The following is a 19,984-nucleotide window of genomic DNA, read 5'->3' on the forward strand; positions in this document are numbered from 1 at the left end:
TTTTCTGTTAGGAGAACATTCTATATTAGCAAAAACCTCCTGAGAACCCATTTAGCATGTTTTGTCATTGGAGTTAGGAGAACATTCAATATTAATGTTCTAGACATGTTTTATGGGACATTGCAAGAACATTCATGTATCTAGTTTTCTGAGAGTAAGGAGAATATTCCATCAACGTCACACCAAACATAACAGAACATGGTTGCCATGTTCTCAGAATAAAGATATTTATGTTCTAGACCCCTTTCATATGACATTGCAAGAACAGTCCAACCTGAACACATCACCCTTTGTTACTGTTGCCAAGCCCATCAAGGCCATGATTGGTGGACCGTTGATCCATTCACAGCTCTTTGTCTGCTGTCAAGGTTAGGTACACCCACAAACAGTGCTTTCAACTTATTTGACACACTTTCACATCAAATCAAACTTTATTTGTCACATGCGCCGAATTCAACAAGTGTAGACCTTACCGTGAAATGCTTACTTACAAGCCCTTAACCAACAATGCAGTTCAAGAAGAGTTAAGAAAATATTTACCAAATAAACTATATAAAAATATATTTAAAAAAATACAGGTTAGTTTAGGTAATTTATATATGTAGGTAGGGGTGAAGTGACTATGCGTAGATAATAAAACAGCGAGTAGCAGCAGTGTACAAACAAATATGGGGGGTCAATGTAATAGTCCGGTAGCCATTTGATTAATTGTTCAGCAGTCTTATGGCTTGGGGGTAGAAGCTGTTAAGGAGCCTTTTGGTCCTAGACTTGGCGCTCCGGTACCGCTTGCCATGTGGTAGCAGAGAAAACAGTCTTATGACTTGGGTGACTGGAGTCTCTGACAATTTTATGGGCTTTCCTCTGACACCGCCTATTATATAGGTCCTTATATAGCTTGGCCCTAGTGATGTACTGGGCCTTACACACTACCCTGTGTAGCGCCTTACGGTCAAATGCCGAGCAGTTGCCATACCAGGCGGTGATGCAATCGTTCAGGATGCTCTCGATGGTGCAGCTGTAGAACTTTTTGAGGATCTGGGGACCCATGCCAAATCTTTTCAGTCTCCTGAACGGGAAAAGGTTTTGTCGTGCCCTCTTCATGACTGTCTTGGTGTGTTTGGACCATGATCGTTTGTTGATGATGTGGACACCAAGGAACTTGAAACTCTCGACTCTCCACTACAGCCCCGTTGATGTTAATTGGGGCCTGTTCGGCCCACCTTTTCCTGTAGTCCACGATCAGCTCCTTTGTCTTGCTCACATTGAGGGAGAGGTTGTTGTCCTGGCACCACACTGCCAGTTCTCTGACCTCTTCCCTATAGGCGGTCTCATCGTTGTCAGTGTCGTCAGCAAACTTAATGATGGTGTTGGAGTCGTGTTTGGCCCCGCAGTCGTGGGTGAACAGGGAGTACAGGAGGGGACTAAGTACACACCCCTGAGGGGCCCCAGTGTTGAGGATCAGCGTGGCAGATGTGTTGTTGCCTACCCTTACCAGCTGGGGGCAGCCCGTCGGGTAGTCCAGGATCCAGTTGCAGAGGGAGGTATTTAGTCTCAGGGTCCTTAGCTTTGTGATGAGCTTCGTGGGCACTATGGTGTTGAACGCTGAGTTGTAGCCAATGAACAGCATTCTCACATAGGTGTTCCTTTTGTCCAGGTGGGAAAGGGCAGTGTGGAGTGCGTTTGAGATTGTGTCATCTGTGGATCTGTTGGGGCAGAATGCGCATTGGAGTGGGTCTAGGGTATCCGGGAGGATGCTGTTGATGTGAGCCATGACCAGCCTTTCAAAGCACTTCATGGCTACCGACGTGAGTACTACGGGACGGAAATCATTTAGACAGGTTACCTTCCGCTTCTGTGGGCACAGGGACTATGGTGGTCTGCTTGAAACATATAGGTATTACAGACTCCGTCAGGGAGAGGTTGAAAATGTCAGTGAAGACAGTTGCCAGTTGGTCCACGCATGCTTTGAGTACACGTCCTGGTAATCCACCTGGCCCCGCGGCTTTGTGAATGTTGACCTGTTTAAAGGTCTTGCTCACATCGGCTACCGAGAGCGTTATCACACACTCATCCAGAACAGCTGGTGCTCTCGTGCATGCTTCAGTGTTGCTTGCCTTGAAGCGAGCATAAAAGGCATTTAGCTCGTCTGGCTGGCTCGAGTCACTTGATTAGTCCTTCTCCTTGAAAGCGGCAGTTCTAGCCTTTAGCTCAATGCGGATGTTGCCTGTAATCCATGGCTTCTGGTTGGGATATGTACATACGGTCATTGTGGGGACGTCGTGCCTAAGAACAGCCCTCAGCCGTGGTTTATTGGTCATATACCACATCTCCTTGTGCCTTATTGCTTAAATATATAGGTCCATTATCATTTCTACATTCTTTCTATCTGTTTTTTTAGGGATGCAAGTTAGAGATGCACTGATATTGAAATTCTGGGCCAATACTCATTTTATGGCCTTTTTAACCATTCTAGCACAGATAGAAACTGCAACCCAGTTTATATGTTCATAAGGCTAATAAGAAAATATGTAAAATTACTTGAATATGAGAAAGGTGGATTTATTTTGTGTTTTTGCGTCAAAACCTGAGTGAAATACATCAGAAAGGTATTGAAAAGTTTGGCAAAAGATTTAGGTCATTGGGTAATAATTGTATGTGTAGAAAAACATATCTGCATTGTTTTCAATTGCGGTTTTTCCACAATCCCTTCTAATGTGTCTTGTGACCATGTGAGGGAAATAGAAGACATGTACGTGTTCCTGAGAGTCTTAGCTTTCAGGAATTGGGTCATAATAACTAATAGCATCAATCGTTCAAAAGCGAGAGCTAAATTCGGAGGAAGAAAACAGAAACCATTCCATTTGTCACAACCGCTAATGGTCATTGTGGGGACGGTCATTGTGGGGGTTACTCACGAGCGGAGGAGGACCTCGAGCAGAGGAGCAGGCAAGACAACAAAAATTAACAAAATGATGCCAAGTTCATGAGACCCCCTGATGAGGTGAGGCACCAGGCAATTCCCTAAGATCTCTGTGGACAAGGAGAGCCTCATTTCATACAAGCACAGTTTTGTTTCCACTTTTCCTCTCCTCGATTAACTTAGTAACACATGTACTCTATGCCTCTGACTATATGATGACAGTCTACTACTTCTATAGATCATGTTAAGTGCATTCATGACTGTTCATTATTCCTCCTAACTTATTTATTTTAAACTTTATTTAACAAGGCAAGTCAGTTAAGAACAAATTCTTATTGACAATGACGGCCTACACCAGAAATTGCTGGGACAATTGTGCGCCACCCTATGGGACTCCCAATCACGGCCAGATGTGATGCAGCCTGGATTTGAACCAGGGACTACAGTAATGCCTCTTGCACTGAGATGCAGTGCCTTAGACCACTGCGCCACTCGGGAGCCCATAATGCATCACATAGATGTGGATAACTGAACTGTGCTGTATAGCTGACAGGAGCTGTTTTTGTTCTGGATCACCTTCCAAACTTTTCTTACCTGGGGGTTAGAGATAGGTGACCCTACAGCTAATTTAGGATGTCAATAGCTGCATGTATTATCAGTGTGTGTATTGTTCATCTCCAAGGACATCCTCCTGACAATCTACCACAGCAGGATAACAACTCACCTGGACTACTGTGCTCACAGGAGGCTGCTGAGGGGAGAACAGCTCACAATAATGACCAGAACGGAGCAAATGGAATGGCATCAAACACCTGGAAACCATGTGTTTGTTGTATTTGTTACCATCCCGCCTACTTTGCTCCAGTCATTACCACGAGCCCGTTCTCCACAATTAAGGTGCCACCAACCTCCTGTGACTGTGCCACAGTATGGTGTCCCTGCCTACGTCAATGCAATAAGACAGGTTTTAACCAGCTACAGCGTATCATCAACAGGGCTGCTCGTATCAAGATCGGGCATTCACAGAAGAAACACATATAAACAGGTTCTTCTGCAAAAAGCTGTAATCCAACCACTGGCGGACAGGATCCATTACAACAGCCTAGTGACTGTTTTCAAGCGACACAGCACAAACTGCCTGAATACGTCAGATCTGTTCAGGTGGGAGTCTCCACCCGTCCTCCAGGGGGCGTACCAGAGCAGCAGCCAAGGTCTATGGGACTAGGACCCCCACCTACTAGCACTACTAGTGGCAGTCTGCAGTTCTTTGAAACATTTCTCTGGAACAAGCTGTACTTATCCACATGACAACTAGCCAGCATGTCCACCTTCAAAAGAGCTATACACATATCTAGATCAGTGGAGGCTGCTGAGAGGAGGACGGTTCATAATAATGGATGAAATGGAATGGCAAATTGTATGTTTTTGATACAATTCCACTAATTTCCACTCCAGCCATTACCACAAGCCTGTCCTCCCCAATTAATAAGGTGCACCAACCTCCTGTGCTGTATATGCTTCAGTGTATGGTGTGTTTTAATTGATTCTTTCAATTAACTCCCTGGAAAACAGTGGCATTTGTTACTGAGTGGACTATCCTGGCTAAATAAATACAAATTAAGAAAATATCAAAGTGTACCTGCCTAGTGGTTAGAGTGTCAGGCTAGTAACCGAAAGGTTGCTGGATCGAATCCCCTAGCTGACAAGGTAAAAATCTGTCGTTCTGCCCCTGAGCAAGGCAGTTCACTGTTCCCTGGAGGCCAAAGACGTGGATGTCGATTAAGGCAGACCCCTGCACCTCTCTAATTCAGAGAGATTGGGTTAAATGCGGAAGACACATTTCAGTTGAAGGCATTCAGTTGTACAACGGACAAGGCATCTTCCTTTCAAGCACTATAGAAAGAGTACTTATGTTACCCAACTTTGTTCCTGGTTATAATAAACTGTGTGCTTTTCATGTCATTTTTCAACTAAATAATTGTATTGTAGACCATGCTGAACAACAATAAAAAAAAAAATACCTTCATGTGTGTGTTCGTGTGAGAGACTTGCCAGTTGCTCCTCCAAAGCTGTAGGTGGCGATAATGCTCTGAAATGTCGCGTCATTGCCCCACAGCCAACTGGACTGCGAGTTCAATGAATGACGTGGATTTTCATTGTAACAACTAACGCCACACAAATTATATTTGTCAGCGATTTAATCGCACTGTACGAATATTTTGCCAACTGTCTTTAAAGTAGAGATTCGTGGAGTATTTATTAGTAGGCATAGAAGGTCTGAGACGCTTGAAAACGGTTGTGATATCTCAGTGAAACATGTGAGTACTTTGACTAACGTTACCAAGAAAAGATTACATTGCTGTGTAGTCACTGTAGCGACCAGAAAAGAAAGTCAATTTGTAGCTAACTAACGTTAGTCAGTTTAGCTAAGAAGTGATTACAACGACAGTAAAATAATAACATTGCAACAACGTAGTTTACGTTAAATAGCATGTTGGCTAGGTAGGATACAGCAGCTAGCAAACCATAATCACCATGTCAGTTAACTATTCTATTAGCTATGAAAGTTTCTGTTTACAAAATCATGTGTATTCTCCCCCAGCCAAAACTCAGGATGAGTAAAAATAAGGTGTTGAATCTGAAGGACAAAATCGATGGCAACGAGATGGATCTGAGTCTCTGTAACCTCACTGAAGTTCCTGTTAAAGAACTAGTAGGCCCACAACGACACACACATTACCTTTATAAAGCCATATATTGTAGGCAACAGTGGAGACTGGTGGAATGAGCTACAGGTGAACAGGCTCATTATAATGGCTGGAATATAACAAATGGAATGGAGTCAAACATGTGGTTTCCATGTGTTTGATAGCGTTCCATTTATTCCATTCCATCCATTACAATGAGCCTGTCCTCCTTTAGCTCCTCCCACAAGGCGCAACTAGTATGGAATAGTCATGTTGTCATACACTTGTGTGTGTGTTTCAGGCTGCCTTCCCTAAAGTCACAGTCCTGGACCTGTCCTGCAACAATATCACCTCCCTGCCTGTGAGTAACCTTGAGTTAACCTAGTCCCAAAGGTGGTGATTCTTTCCATTGTGTACAGCATAGCCACACACATTTACATATAAAAACAAATTTATGTGAGAAATGGCGGTGGAAACACCTTAATGCCCAAATATTGATATAATAACCATCATATAGAAGCAAACTTGAAGTCACGCAATGACATTTGTGTGGTCCTCCCAGTACGAAGCATGCAGTTTATTAGGCTTCAGATAAAATATGTAATGAGGAACTTCACAGGATGGTGAAAGTGCACGGTGATGAGTTTGTTGCTCCTTTCCAATAAATATCAAGGGTCTTATTCTGGTGACATGATCGATCTATCTTTGGCAGCCATTTGACAAATAAAAATAATCTCTTTTATTCATTATAATCTCATTTTGTAGGCTAGCCTACCTGCACTGTATCTGCGAGCTGTGGGCTATGCACACTTTCCAAGACCAGAGTGGGCACATTTGCTATTTAACGCAACAGTCTTTGTGACAAAATGATCGGTAGAGTTGAAAATGCAATGGAAACACATTGAACTTTTTATTCGGTACATGAAATTGTAAGCAATTTAAAGTACCTATTATGTGCACTACGTCATCACACACTGCTTTTTATCCGCAACAAGTCAGTTTGGTGGTAACACACCACTGGTGGGAAAATGTGCATATTTACTTTATGCAGATTTTAGAATATTTGCATGAAAATCTGTCGCCAATTGGATGGAAACTGCAGTCTGATTTATTAGGCAAGAATGAACCCAGCTCCAAAGCCAAATGCTTGTCACCACAGCCTTCAGTTCGGTCAGTTGTGTTCGTGCTAGGCTGGAACTAAAGACTGCTCACTCTGTTGCTCCCGCCTGAAGACAACTGGCTAATGTCACTGACATTAGTAGCCAACCCAGCTCGATGGTCAAGGAGTTGTACTATAATGAAGTAAAGGAGGAGAGATGTGCGGGTAGAGCAGGAGAGAAGACGCGTAGGGGGTAGCAGAAGTAGTGTGCAGTACCTTGAGTTTCCTCTGAGTGTTGCACTTGTGCAGACATTCCACTGTCTCCTGTCAGTGGATCATAGGCGCCATGGTGGAACATTGCAATAGGAGTGGAGAGAAATGATTATTACAGACTGTACATAACAGTGTGTGTGTGTGTGTCCAGCTGGAGTTCTGCAGCCTGAGTCACTTGGTCAAGGTGGACCTTAGTAAGAACCTCATGACCGTTCTACCTGATGATCTCGGTCGCCTTGGCAACTTGCAACACCTGGACCTGTACAACAACAAGCTGACCATTCTGCCTGTCAGCTTCTCCCAGCTCAAGGTGGGTAACAAACACACACACACAATAGGGCTGGGAATTGTCAGGGACCTCACGATACTAAACCGTATCTAATCACTGAACTTAGCATTTTTTAAAGGGGGAAGCATGTTTCACCATTGGCACCCGTGTTACAGAATGACACAGATAATGAAACATATCTGCCTGGGTGTAGTAGTTAGTTCCCATCATTACCAAGCTCTTCTAGAGTAATAGTTATAGCAGGGAAACTACAGCACAATATAAGGCCCATGTTCATTGATACAATTCTGCTGGAAATAAGTTGGACTAAGAACTAGAGAGAATGTATTCAAAGCAATCACCAGTCCCAACTAAGTGGGCATAATTTGTGTATGTGGAAATGCTGCTGACTTGGCAAAATTAGTTGGTGATGACTTACATTTCTCATGTAAATAGAGGAAAAATAGACCTTTCCCAAACATCAGTGTACAGACAGCCCAGAGAACCTGCTTATGCAACCATTTGATTGTGTTAATGTCTCAAGCCAGAGGGACATAGTGTTCCTATGTTCCAGGAAGCAATACAAGCTTTAAATGATGCGCTGGTATGAAAAACATATTCACCCCGTGTCCCTAAAGTCCCTCTATTCTCCTGGCATTTTCAACACTATTATTCATTAACATCATCATTAGTATAGTAATCTGCTTAATTCTATAATATATAGTCTTATTTACTGATACTTAATAACTTTTTGGCAGAAACATTAGTAAAGCCCTGGGAATAAACTTTGAATCCGCCCATCAACAGTAGGAAAGGATAACTGTAATCAACCAATCCATAACCTTTTACAACAATCAGAAAGTTCTATTGTTTGTTCATTACAAACAGGTTTAAAAACAGTGAGTCATACATCCCTTTCATGTCCAAGACTATACAGTAAACTACAATAAGGATAAGCCAGCTATCTTTGAACTCTGTAAACTCCAACATGACCACAGTAGCATATGGACAGAGGTTGAAGACAGAAAACAATTCACACAATCGCAACAGGCTTATTTTTTTCCTGTGTGTGTGTGTGTGTGTGTGTGTGTGTGTGTGTGTGTGTGTGTGTATAGAACCTGAAGTGGCTGGATCTAAAGGACAACCCTCTGGAAATCAACCTGGCGAAGGCTGCAGGAGACTGTCTGGATGAAAAACAGTGTAAACAATGTGCTGCCAGGGTAAGACTGGGAGGGAGGCGGTGGGAAGGGAGGCAGAGGGAAGTAGAGGAGATTCCACAACTCTTGGAGGACAATGGAAGTTGATAAAGCTTATTCATTGTTAAAAGAAGCAGGGAGGTAGGGAGGAAAAGATGGACTGAGGGAGGGAATAAGAGGTAGGAAGGGAAGTAGAGATGAAGAAATATGAGAAATTAAGGGAGAATTGGGGAGGAAGGAAATGTTGTGACAGACTAGAGTTATTTGGTTCCAGCATGGTGCAATATCATTTAGACTACAATATGATTGTAGGTTCTCCAGCACATGAGGATCCTTCAGGACGAGGTGGACAAAGAGAGGGAGCGGCGCTTCCTAAAGGACAAAGGTGGGTACTACAATGCAGGTGCCAGTGGTCAGTCAACCTAAGTCTGTGTCCAAAATGACACCCAATTCCTTATGTAGTGCAGTACTTCTGACCAGAGCCCTATGTAGGGAATAGGCTGCCATTTCCTGCCCTAGTGGCTATGGGTTCGCTCGTGTTATTTCATAGTGTTTTAACATTGTTAGCACAGAGCAGCTGATATTACTGACTTTATAGCTTTCCATGCTTATAGTGTGGAATTTGAATACATTCGATAAACATTATTATTCCTCACTGGGTAATCATTGAACCAGACAAAAAACGTTAACGGAAGCCGCGGGGCAGGAACACCTGCTCTTTCCATGACATGGACTGACCAGGTGAAAGCGATCTCTTATAGATATCACATGTTAAATCCACTTCAGTGTAGATGAAGGGGAAGAGACAGGTTAAAGAAGGATTTTTAAGCCTTGAGAGAATTGAGACATATATTGTGTGTGTGCCATTCAGAGGGTGAATGGGCAAGACAAAAGATTTAACTGCAACGCTGCTAGGTTTTTCATGCTCAATAGTTTCTCGTGTGTATCAAGAATGGTCCACCTCCCAAAGGACATCCAGTCAATTTGTCACAAGCATTGGAGTCAACATGGGCCAGCATCCCTGTGGAACGCTTGACACCTCGTAGAGTCCATGCCCAGGTGAATTGAGGTTGTTCTGCGGGTAAAAGGGGGTGAAACTCAATATTAGGAAGGTGTTCCTAATGTTTTGTACACTCAGTACATTGAACATGATAGAAAGTGAACGTCAAAGCTTACGAATTTCTATCTCGTTACAGTTTGGGTTCGGGATATAAACTGAATGGCACATTTAACTGTTAATCTATTTTCTTTCGTCCATCCCTCATCGCATTAGAACTGGAGAAGAAGAAAGAGATGAAGCAGAGAGAGAGGGAGGTGAAAGAGAAGGAGGCGCGTAAACGAGACAAGGCAGAGGAGAAGGAGAGGAAGAGGAAGGAGTACAACGCTCACATGGCTGCCTTGGCCATCCAGGAACAGAAGAATAAGAGAAAAGAGGAGAAGAAAAAGAGGAATGGACAGATGGCAGCAGGTATGCAATGGGCGTGTTCCAGGTTGTCCTTAATGCAGTCGTGCAGCTCACATGTTGACTACACAGCGCACGTGACTTACTCCCATCTCTCTCTCCAGATAAGAAAGCAGCAGCTGAATCCGCCCCCAAAGCCCAAAGACGCTCTCTTATTGGCTTGCTGTTCAAGCTCCTCCTGCTGGGATTGGCTGGCGTCGTGGGGGTGTGTCAACTGACGGGGCTAAAGGAGGAGGCAGTCTGTGTGCCAATCAACATTGCTGTGGATGACGGCCTCTCCTGGGTCCGGGAACAGGAAGTAGATGTGAGAGTCAGAGAGCTGGTGGAGGAAGTGGATATCAGAGCCAGAGAGCTGCTGCAGAAACTGTCTTCTCTGGTGCCACAACTCATGGAGCCGCTCGGAGTCGTACCCACGGCAACGGAACCCATGGAAACGGTAGAAAACTGAGGATGGACTGACGAGAATGAAAAATGTACGATCAGCTTAAATTCCTATGGAATTGTCCTGTCGTCGCTCCTGGTATGCTCTCTGTTTTTAACCAGTGGCTGGCTGCGTCAAAATTCACTTACACCCTAGTTCCCTACAGTATGTGACTCTAGTCCAAAATAGTTCACTATTAAAAAGGAATAGGGTGTGATTGGAGACTTGCCCTGTGACACATGCACACTCCCAAGTCAACTCCCAGCCACTGTAGAACTGAAAGATCTGGATAGGTGTACTGGCATTCAATATGATGGAAATCCACTTGCCTAATAGAGGGCAAGATGAAGCAACTATATACTGCTTATACCTGTCCTATTCCTTTCAAGTCTACACTGGTGCACAGGGCGTAAAAGGTAGGGGTTGATTTGGGATTGGACAATAGCGACAGGCCCCGCCTGTGCTGCATTAATCTGTGCATCTTAGATCTGGGGTAAATTGGCTACACTTGGTTTTGTAATGCGTCATCTCTGCTCAAGGACGGTCAACATTAATAAATGGCTATAAGCTTGAGAATTGTCTTTGTTTAGAGACGTGTACATGACAATGGAGCATCATGGCATGCCTCAGTTGATTGAATCAATGGAAAACCCATAAATATAATTGGGGGGAAAAACCTCTTACCACTTTGGCAATTTTAATATCTACATAGTACATTTGTAGAGTTACAAAACACTGACAAACAACCTTGGATGGCAAATATAAGTTTCTGTAAAAATAAAAGACGTAAGACACTTGACACGATTGGAATAGGTAGACGACTACTGACTACAAGCTCTACAATACATTATCATCCAAGCACAATACAAATAACTTTGTCCCATTATATGGGTGAAAACTGTACTTCTATGAACAGTGTTTCTGACAGGGCGTATCACCATCAGAAAATCTACTGTGCTGTGTGGAGTCTAGATAGCAAGCGTGAATAGAGTTCAGGGAATCCTTTGTAGACCCACTGAGTAGCCATTAACTATTATTATGGTTATTAGATTTGAGGCCTGGAGTTTTCCCCGGCCATGTATAAACAACACAGAGTTCCGTTCAACGGTAGCCTATAGCAGCCACAGGCCATGGGGTCCTTCGCCCAATTAAACTCTCCATTCCAGGTATTCGACTGTACCCAGAATGCCTTTGTCTGACAGGAGGAAGTTGCCCCTAAGCGCTGATCTAGAGTCAGTCTTACATTCCCTCCCTAATGGTTAAGATTGGGTGAGGGGGTGCTGATCCTAGATCTGTGCCTAAGTGCATCTTCTACCAAAGCCAAATTCTGTTTCTTCTCCTCGAAGTGTGCACCTGTACACTGCCCCTTCCCCCTATGGATTTAAAAGGAATGGACAGAGGTAGAAAATGTGTTAAAGTCCCTCTAGTCTAACCCATGATTACACCCATCCAATGCTTTCTAAATGGGGGGGGAGTGAATGAACGCACACGTCGGGAAGGAGGAGGGTAGCGAATCTGTAGCAGCAGTGGTTCACAGGGTGGCGTGTGACGACGTCACTTCCTGCCGGCTGTCCCGGTCCTTCCTGTACTCTCTCTCCTGCATGAAAGCCATGTCCCCCAGCAGCCGGGTCCGCACCGCCTGGTCCACCGTCATGCCCAGGGTGACCTCCCGGAACACCTCGCTCACTGACAGCTGCAGGGGGCAGAAGTCAAGGGCTAGGGGTTAGGGTGAATATACAGCTACAAGAGTATCATACTTTGGAAAAGACCTAGAGAAATGAGGTACTCTGACTGCATATACAATAAATACACTTGAACAATTTCAGTGTTTTCAACGTAGCCTTTGAGTTGGGGAAACTGAACTGATATACAGAGCTATAATAATCCTTCTTTAAATAACTAAAGTAAGGATGACCAACATATTGCAGTCGTTTATAAAGTTTTCCCCTGGTAGGGGATGTGATTAACACCACATAAAACCCTGCTTACCTCGTGGAAGTGGAACCTTTTGAACATGGCAATGCTGACTTTGTTGTCCAGACCGATCTTCGCCTCAAACTTCCGGATCCCAAGTTTGGTCACCCCTGACAACGGAACACAGCACAGCTGTTACTATGGCAGCACAATCACAATGTTCCAAAACCCTGATTCTAAATTCTAAACATTTTAAAATCTCAATATTAATCTAAATTTCTGTCAGTGAAATATCTCTGTACGTACCGTAGCAGATCATCATCCGTGTGACCTCTTTTCCCAGGCCTTTTCCTCTGTAACTGGGCTCTACACAGGACATGCAAAAGCTGTGTGACTGATAGAAACCCAGGAGTATGTGACCAATTACATTAATTGACAAACTGAGTGCCAACAAGGAACGAGTGAAATTGTGCACCCTTGTTGTAGCATGTTTATTACACATTTATTATAGGTGTGTGTGTGTGACCTGCGATCATGATCTCCAGCTCAGCGAGGGAGGAGTCACTGGGGTCCGTCAGGAAGATGTTGACATCTCCCACCATGCACTGCTCTTCCTGTACGGCAGGGTCCGCCCACCGTTGTTTATCCAGGATGATGAAGGTGCACTCTGAAAAACAGAGTTTGGGAATCAAAACAAGAAACTAAAAAAGTGTATTTTAAAATCCCCTTTACTGGGTCAAGACCCTACATACATGAAACATTCATGAGAGAGAGAGAGCAAGACGGAGTGACTACAATAAGGGCGTTAAAGTGTAGAGACCATCCTAAAGAGCGCCTTAAAATACCACAGCTTGTGTGTGTGTGTATGACGAAGGCTCACTGTCATCATCCTCCCTCCAGCTCCTCTGCATGTCATACTCCTGCTCCAAAGTCAGCGGCTCAGATGCAGTCAGCTGCTGCAGCTCAGGACAGCCCATCCACTGGTGGTACCTGTCATGGAGAGGTAGATATATAGATACATGCACAGGTCACGGGTGCAGAAAGGGACAGGTAGATACAGATAGGAGATCAGGAGAGCTGATCCACGGGTAGTAGCTGCAACCACACAGACGGGAGAACAGGTAGATAAAAGGTAAATGGTGAAAAACAGATGCAGGTAAATAATGTATAAGTGCAAGCCTATATAATATACTACTGCTAATTATTACATTCTGCAACAGAACGTAATCTTTGTATAGGATGCACCAAAACAAACAATATGTGATTTCACGACTAGAATAAGCAATTACAGCGGGACAATCAATGACAGTGAATTGATAAAATTCGTTTTTTTTCCTACCTGGGTACATGATCTGCGTTGTAAGGCACCAGTACGACGCTTTTCCCCTCCAGTAAGGTATCTTCGTTTATTCTCATGATGAGTGTTACCTGACTGACACGACAGGCGACACAAACATAAGCTAACGTTAGTTATCTAGCTAACTATCCATATGTTTGTCTGGTATGGATAATTGTATGTTATTTGCTGACAAAGCATTTATTTGGATTTTCTGTCGTTGGAACAGCTCGCCAGAGACAACTTCACAAGCTAGCTATTCATTCATGTCAGCAAAACTAGGCAGCTAGCTACTTACTAGCTAACTAGACGTAATCTCATTGGCATTTGTTAGATATGCAGGTGATGAGATCTTTCATTAGAGACTTTCCATAACGAAATCTGTGCCATGTTGTCATGTTTTAGTAGCTAACGTTACAGTTGTCAGTTTTCCTAGCTAACTAACTGGCTACTTACCTCTGAAAAAATAGCTACTTCCTTATTCTTCTTCTATGATATCATGGCGGTTCGCAAACATACGTTAAAGGTGCATGCCGCCACCTACTGTTCTGGAGTGTGCGATCAATCATGGCTCAGTCAAAATTCTAGGGCTGCTTTCCAAACACTTAAAAGACACACCCTATACCCTCGGCCCTCAAATTAAGTGGACACTTCTGATGACCTTTCATGACGTCTGACGACTATACACTTGCAGGACAAGGTACGAGGGAGAAAATAATTAATTTTAAATGGACCGCCCTTGCGAACGAATTCATCACTCGTTCATCCCGCGATGATTGTGTTTTCAGCGACCGGTAGCTTGTGTGTGCTTTATATTCGCTGCAGTCAATTATGATTGCATGTCTACTAATATTAACTATATCATTATTAATATACGCCTACTGTATGATAGTAGCTTACGTTGCAAACTTCACTTGCTTGGCTTCATTTGGGCCGATGACAAATATAGCCACGGAGATTCACCCAAGGGCTGAGGGTTTAGGGCCGTCGACTTTTGAGTTTGAAATGCAGCCTAAGGTTGTGTTTAAAAGTCATAAAAGACACACCCTCGTCCACTTACCGTCACCTTATGCCCTTTGGGGAATCCCTGCGGGCCATATTTGGAGGCAAATGTTTGAGGTTTTTAATATGATAACTGATGATCAATGGGCACCACCGTTGTCGGTAAATCGACCCTGCTTACTAGAAGTTTAGATAGCTGACCACTAGACTAACACGCAATGTAAAAAAAAAAAATGCTGACATGGGCTAGTTGAGTGACAGTCGATTCACAATCACATTTCAAAATTACACATTGTGTATTCTATTACTCTAACTCTGAACAGTAAGTTGAGACCCCGACTGAGTAACTAAAAAAAAAAAAAAATTGCTCCCAGGCCTACATAAGGGCGCCCTGCAGCCGCAAATGTATTACAAATAATAAACAGAAATACCTTATTTATGTAAGTAAATATCCTTTGCTGTGAGACTCGAAATTGAGCTCAGGTGCATGCTGTTTCCATTGATCATCCTTGAAGTCCACCTGTGGTAAATTATATTGATTGGACTTGATTTGGAAAGGCACACACCTGTCAACTGTCCTGCTAAACCAAGCCATGAAGTTGAAGGAATTGTCCGTAGAGCTCCGAGACAGGATTGTGTCGAGGCACAGATCTGGGGAAGGTTACCAAAAAATGTCTGCAGCATTGAAGGTCCCCAAGAACACAGCGGCCTCCATCATTCTTACATGGAAGAAGCTTGGAACCAAGATTCTTCCCAGAGCTGGCCGCCCGGCCACACTGAGCAATCGGAGTAGAAGGGCATTGGTCAGGGCGGTGACCAAGAACCCGATGGTCAGTCTGACAGAGCTCCAGAGTTCCTCTGTGGATATGGGAGAACCTTCCAGAAGGACAACCATCTTTGCAGCACTCCACCAATCAGGCCTTTACACTAGAGTGGCCAGATGGAAGCAGAGAATTAGGCCTACACATTATACCTTGCCATACACTGCATTCTTCTGCTGCAACTCCATCGTAGTCCTTCTCTGCATGCATCGCCAACACATTTGTAGTTTAAATTCTGCTATTACTGGCCTTTTTGTAGCCTATGTTTTCAAATATTAGATTTTGCATTGGCATTGGACGTGGGAACAGGAAGAACCCTTTCTCTCATTTGGATTTGTTTACACTTCAAGGATATCCATACACAATGCGTCTTCAACTACCTCTGGAGGTGGTCAGGAAGATCTAATCACAATCAGATCACAATATGTCTTTTGATTGTCTACACCTGTCGAGAAATGTGGCCAACAACACAATCAGAATGTGGCCAACATCAGGACAATGGACGCATGTTAGAACCAGGTATAAATGTGGCTAGGTAGTATGCAATCAAATATTTATTTAAAAAAAAAAAAAAAAATCTTTCACTTTAGAAATGTGAAGTAGGTAGTCTAATTTAATAACTGTTTGTGTCGCTCTCCACCCTCTTCATTGGCATTCAAGGTACTAGAAGCTGATTGGCTTAAATCGTAAATATGCTAAACATATTAGCATATGTGGATTCAACAATTGATTTAAAAAAAAGTAATTATCGATATAAACAAATCAAATTTTTATATCAAAAGGTTTGATATATCCAATTATTGATATCAATAATTACATTTTATATATAAAATTACAAATCTTGGTAAATTTGAATTGTCAAAATCAAAAATGGGCTTCTCCATTGAATCCTAATTTAAAAAACAAAAATGTATATCAACAATTCTTTTTATATATTTATTTTAATCTCTATCTGAGCTGAGACAACAAATGGAGGTTGTCTGCAAGGAAAAACTGGAGAAGATATCTAAAACGGGTGTGTAGAGAAAAGAAAAGAATGGGTTAAGTTGCCCATGACACGGCCACTGATCACTTAAACCTCTACGGTGGGACAGTTGAGCTAACGTAGGCTAATGTGATTAGCATCAGTTTGTAAGTAACAATATTTCCCAGGACATAGACATATATCTAATATGGGCAGAAAGCTTCAATTCTTGTTCATCTAACTGCACTGTCCAATTTACAGTAGCTATTACAGTGAAATAATACCATGCTATTGTTTGAGGAGAGTGCACAATTATGAACTTTAAATGTATTAATAAACCAATTAGGCACATTTGGGCAGTCTTGATACAACATTTTTGAACAGATATACAATGGTTCATTGGATCAGTCTAAAACTTTGCACATACACTGCTGCAATCTGGTGGCCAAAATATAAATTGTGCCTGGGCTGGAATAATACATTATGGCCTTTATCTTGCATATCAAAGATTATTGTAAAAAAACAAAATGCATGTTTTTTCCTTTGTATTATCTTATATTATTTTATCAGATTTAATGTGTTATTCACCTACATTAATTTCACATTTCCACAAACTTCAAAGTGTTTCCTTTCAAATGGTATCAAGAATATGTATATCCTTGCTTCAGGTACTGAGCTACAGACAGATTTGGGTATGTAATTTTAGGTGAAAATTGAAAAAAATTAATTAAGGTCAGTTTAGCCTAGGGCTCGTTCAGGACGCAATGTTTTGGAACGTTCAGAAGAAATATGCTTTGTAGAACTAACATGCCTCTCTGACATGTAAAAATAAGATATCAGGTAAGCTCTATTCTTGGAATTTCTATCTGCAACGTTCACCGTTTGGCTACTGATTGTGGCTCTCGTGTTGACACTAGTGTGTGATAACTTGTCTTTATGTCCACAGAGGAAGTCCATAGTCTACTGAGTAAATGTGAGTATTTTCTTGTTTGATAAAGATGGTTCGATTGTAGCCAATGACATGTCTTGGGAGCTAGTATAGCAAAGTCAGCGAGGTTGCCTTCTTGAGACCTGAAGTACTATCGCCCCTGACCAATAAATACTTTGGTGGTAAGCTACAGGGTCCTGATGCTAGCAATACTAGTTAAGAGGTCAGTACTGAAAGATCATTCTGATTTTGTGTGTGGTAAATATACAAATGTAAAAGGCACTCGCACAACTGTTTTGCAGGTGCATGGTAACCTTTGGATAAGATGAGAAAAAAGGAACCCGCAAACTGCACTTTACGTATCGGCCTCATTCCTATGCTTCCTGGCTGATGTTTTGGTCACTTTTGACCGCTGGCGGTGCTCTCACTCTAGTGGTAGCATGAGAAGGAGTCTACAACCCACACAAGTGGCTCAGGTAGTGCAGTTCATCCAGGATGGCACATCAATGCGAGCTGTGGCAAAAAGGTTTGCTGTGTCTGTCAGCGTAGTGTCCAGAGCATGGAGGCGCATCCAGGAGACAGGCCAGTACATCAGGAGACGTGGAGGAGGCCGTAGGAGGGCAACAACCCAGCAGCAGGACCGCTACCTCCGCCTTTGTGCAAGGAGGTGCACTGCCAGAGCCCTGCAAAATGACCTCCAGCAGGCCACAAATGTCTTGCTAATTGGCTATAATTTCCACCTTTTGTCTAATCCATTTGCATAACAGCATGTGAAATTTATTGTCAATCAGTGTTGCTTCCTAAGTGGACAGTTTGATTTCACAGAAGTGTGATTGACTTGGAGTTACATTGTGTTTAAGTGTTCCCTTTATTTTTTTGAGCAGTGTACATTGCTTTGTATAACAGTATCTGCTGAAGACCAGAAGCTCCATAAACAACCTGTTAAGGTGGTACATTACTCCCTTTTTACTCTTCTTTCGCACTCTCCTACAAAATGAAATCTCCTGAAAAGACAAGCCCAGGATCCCCCAAAAGTTTCTAAAATGTAATTTAATATACACACACACTTATGGATGCAAGTATACACACATGCAGACATGCACACACCCAAGCTCATAGCTTTCAATGTTAATTAAATTATTTCTAATTTCTAGGGCAGCTGAAAGAGAACGTGATCATTGAAAGGCTTTTTTGTCTCGCCCGTCAGATGCCTGTGAGCTCACATTGGATCCAAACACAATACATTATGATCGGTCTATCTGAGGGGAACAAGGTGGCATGGGGGGGAAAGAGCGGAACACATCCATGGTATGGTCACAGGTTTACTCACAAGAGGCAGGTGCTGTGTGAGCCGATGTTACTGGGAGGCAGAGTGGAGTGAGGGAAGATGTACCGTGGCAGTGACATATACGTTTGCAGACAACAGTAGTAGGCCTGAGTACCAACAGTGACGAGACAGCCTACAGGGAGGTGGTGAGGGCCCTAGCGGAGTGGTGCCAAGAAAATAACCTCTCCCTGAATGTCAACAAAATTAAGGAGCCGATTGTGGACTTCAGGAAACAGCAGAGGGAGCACGCCCCTATCCACATCGATGGGACCGCAGTGGAGAAGGTGGAAAGCTTCAAGTTCCTTGGTGTACATATCACTGACAATCTGAAATGGTCCACCCACAGTGTGGTGAAGAAGGCGCAACAGCGCCTCTTCAACCTCAGGAGGCTTGGCCCCCAAGAACCTCAAACTTTTACAGATGCACAATTGAGAGCATCCTGTCGGGCTATATCACCGCCTGGTACGGCAACTGCACCGCCCACAACCGCAGGGCTCTCCAGAGGGTAGTGCGGTCTGCCCAACGCATCACCGGGGGCACACTGCCTGCCCTCCAGGACACCTACAGCACCTGATGTAACAGGAAGGCCGAAAAGATCATCAAGGACAACAACCACCCAAGCAACGGCCTGGTCACCCCTCTATCATCCAGAAGACGTGGTCAGTACAGGTTTATCAAAGCAGGGGCCGACAGACTGAAACAGCTTATATCTCAAGGCCATCTCGAGCCGGCTAACACCCAGCACCTTAGAGCCTGCTGCACTATAGACATGGAATCACTGGTCACTTTAATACTGTTTACATACTGCTTTACTCATCTCGTATGTAGTGTATTATATTCTACTGTATTCTAGTCAATGCCACACCGACATTGCTCATCCTAATATTTATATATTTCTTAATTCCATTCTTTTACTTTTAGATTAGTGTATTGTTAGATACTACTGCACTGTTGAAGCTATGAATACAAGCATTTTGCTACACCCGCAATAACATCTGCTAAATATGTGTATGTGACCAATACAATTTGATTTGGTTTGATATAAAGGAATCAGCCAGTGGGGATGGAATAATTAAGCTGTGCTTGGAAACAATGACAAATCCTGGTCTCTGACTAGTAGTTAGTGCCAGGCACAACAAGTATGCGCACATCTCAGAACTCTACCCCAGCTCCAACAGAGTAAGAGTATCTGGACTGGACAGCTGCCATTTTGTCTTTCTACAGTGTCTTCTCTGGCACACTGACCCATCTGTACACATTCGAGCCCCTCTAACCAACATTTGCGGTTGATTCAGTGACTTTGCACCAGGTAGCCAATACTGCACAATTTAATACGGCACTTCCCCCCAATCCCCCAGTTCCCTGA

At 43.2% G+C, this 19,984-nt stretch overlaps 2 protein-coding genes across 3 annotated transcripts; one reads left to right on the forward strand and one right to left on the reverse strand.

The window, feature by feature from the left end:
• The first annotated feature begins 4,979 nt into the window (after nt 1-4,979).
• On the forward strand, nt 4,980-10,902 carry LOC129860586 (leucine-rich repeat-containing protein 59-like). The gene is made up of 8 exons (XM_055931129.1): nt 4,980-5,238; nt 5,523-5,633; nt 5,909-5,968; nt 7,131-7,289; nt 8,363-8,467; nt 8,756-8,828; nt 9,717-9,911; nt 10,010-10,902. The coding sequence occupies exons 2-8, from the start codon at nt 5,535-5,537 to the stop codon at nt 10,351-10,353; spliced, it is 1,035 nt and encodes a 344-aa protein (XP_055787104.1). The 5' UTR covers nt 4,980-5,238; nt 5,523-5,534; the 3' UTR covers nt 10,354-10,902.
• A 104-nt stretch (nt 10,903-11,006) lies between these two features.
• Nucleotides 11,007-14,133, reverse strand: nat9 (N-acetyltransferase 9 (GCN5-related, putative)). Of its 2 annotated transcripts, none has more exons than XM_055931151.1 (7): nt 14,033-14,133; nt 13,580-13,672; nt 13,121-13,230; nt 12,767-12,907; nt 12,547-12,606; nt 12,316-12,410; nt 11,007-12,019 (listed from the first exon to the last, which is right to left on the reverse strand). In XM_055931151.1, the coding sequence occupies exons 2-7, from the start codon at nt 13,654-13,656 to the stop codon at nt 11,858-11,860; spliced, it is 645 nt and encodes a 214-aa protein (XP_055787126.1). In that variant the 5' UTR covers nt 13,657-13,672; nt 14,033-14,133; the 3' UTR covers nt 11,007-11,857. The 2 variants fall into 2 exon arrangements, with proteins under 2 accessions (XP_055787126.1, XP_055787116.1); XM_055931141.1 differs by having other exon boundaries at nt 13,875-14,042.
• Between the last annotated feature and the right edge of the window lie 5,851 nt (nt 14,134-19,984).

Source organism: Salvelinus fontinalis, chromosome 1 (genome assembly GCF_029448725.1).
Source record: "Salvelinus fontinalis isolate EN_2023a chromosome 1, ASM2944872v1, whole genome shotgun sequence".
NCBI classification, from domain to species: Eukaryota; Metazoa; Chordata; class Actinopteri; order Salmoniformes; family Salmonidae; genus Salvelinus; species Salvelinus fontinalis.

What these genes read in the sequence shown, in the direction of transcription:
- LOC129860586 (XM_055931129.1), top strand. Translation starts at nt 5,535, where the DNA reads ATGAGTAAAAATAAGGTGTTGAATCTGAAGGACAAAATCGATGGCAAC. An exon ending in AAGTTCCTGTTAAAGAACTA is followed by an intron (nt 5,634 to 5,908) that starts GTAGGCCCACAA and finishes TGTGTGTTTCAG; the next exon opens with GCTGCCTTCCCTAAAGTCAC. An exon ending in GCGCTTCCTAAAGGACAAAG is followed by an intron (nt 8,829 to 9,716) that starts GTGGGTACTACA and finishes TCATCGCATTAG; the next exon opens with AACTGGAGAAGAAGAAAGAG.
- nat9 (XM_055931141.1), bottom strand. Translation starts at nt 13,903, where the DNA reads ATGCCAATGAGATTACGTCTAGTTAGCTA. An exon ending in CTGGAGGGAGGATGATGACA is followed by an intron (nt 12,908 to 13,120) that starts GTGAGCCTTCGT and finishes TCTGTTTTTCAG; the next exon opens with AGTGCACCTTCATCATCCTG. An exon ending in GCTGGAGATCATGATCGCAG is followed by an intron (nt 12,607 to 12,766) that starts GTCACACACACA and finishes TGTCCTGTGTAG; the next exon opens with AGCCCAGTTACAGAGGAAAA.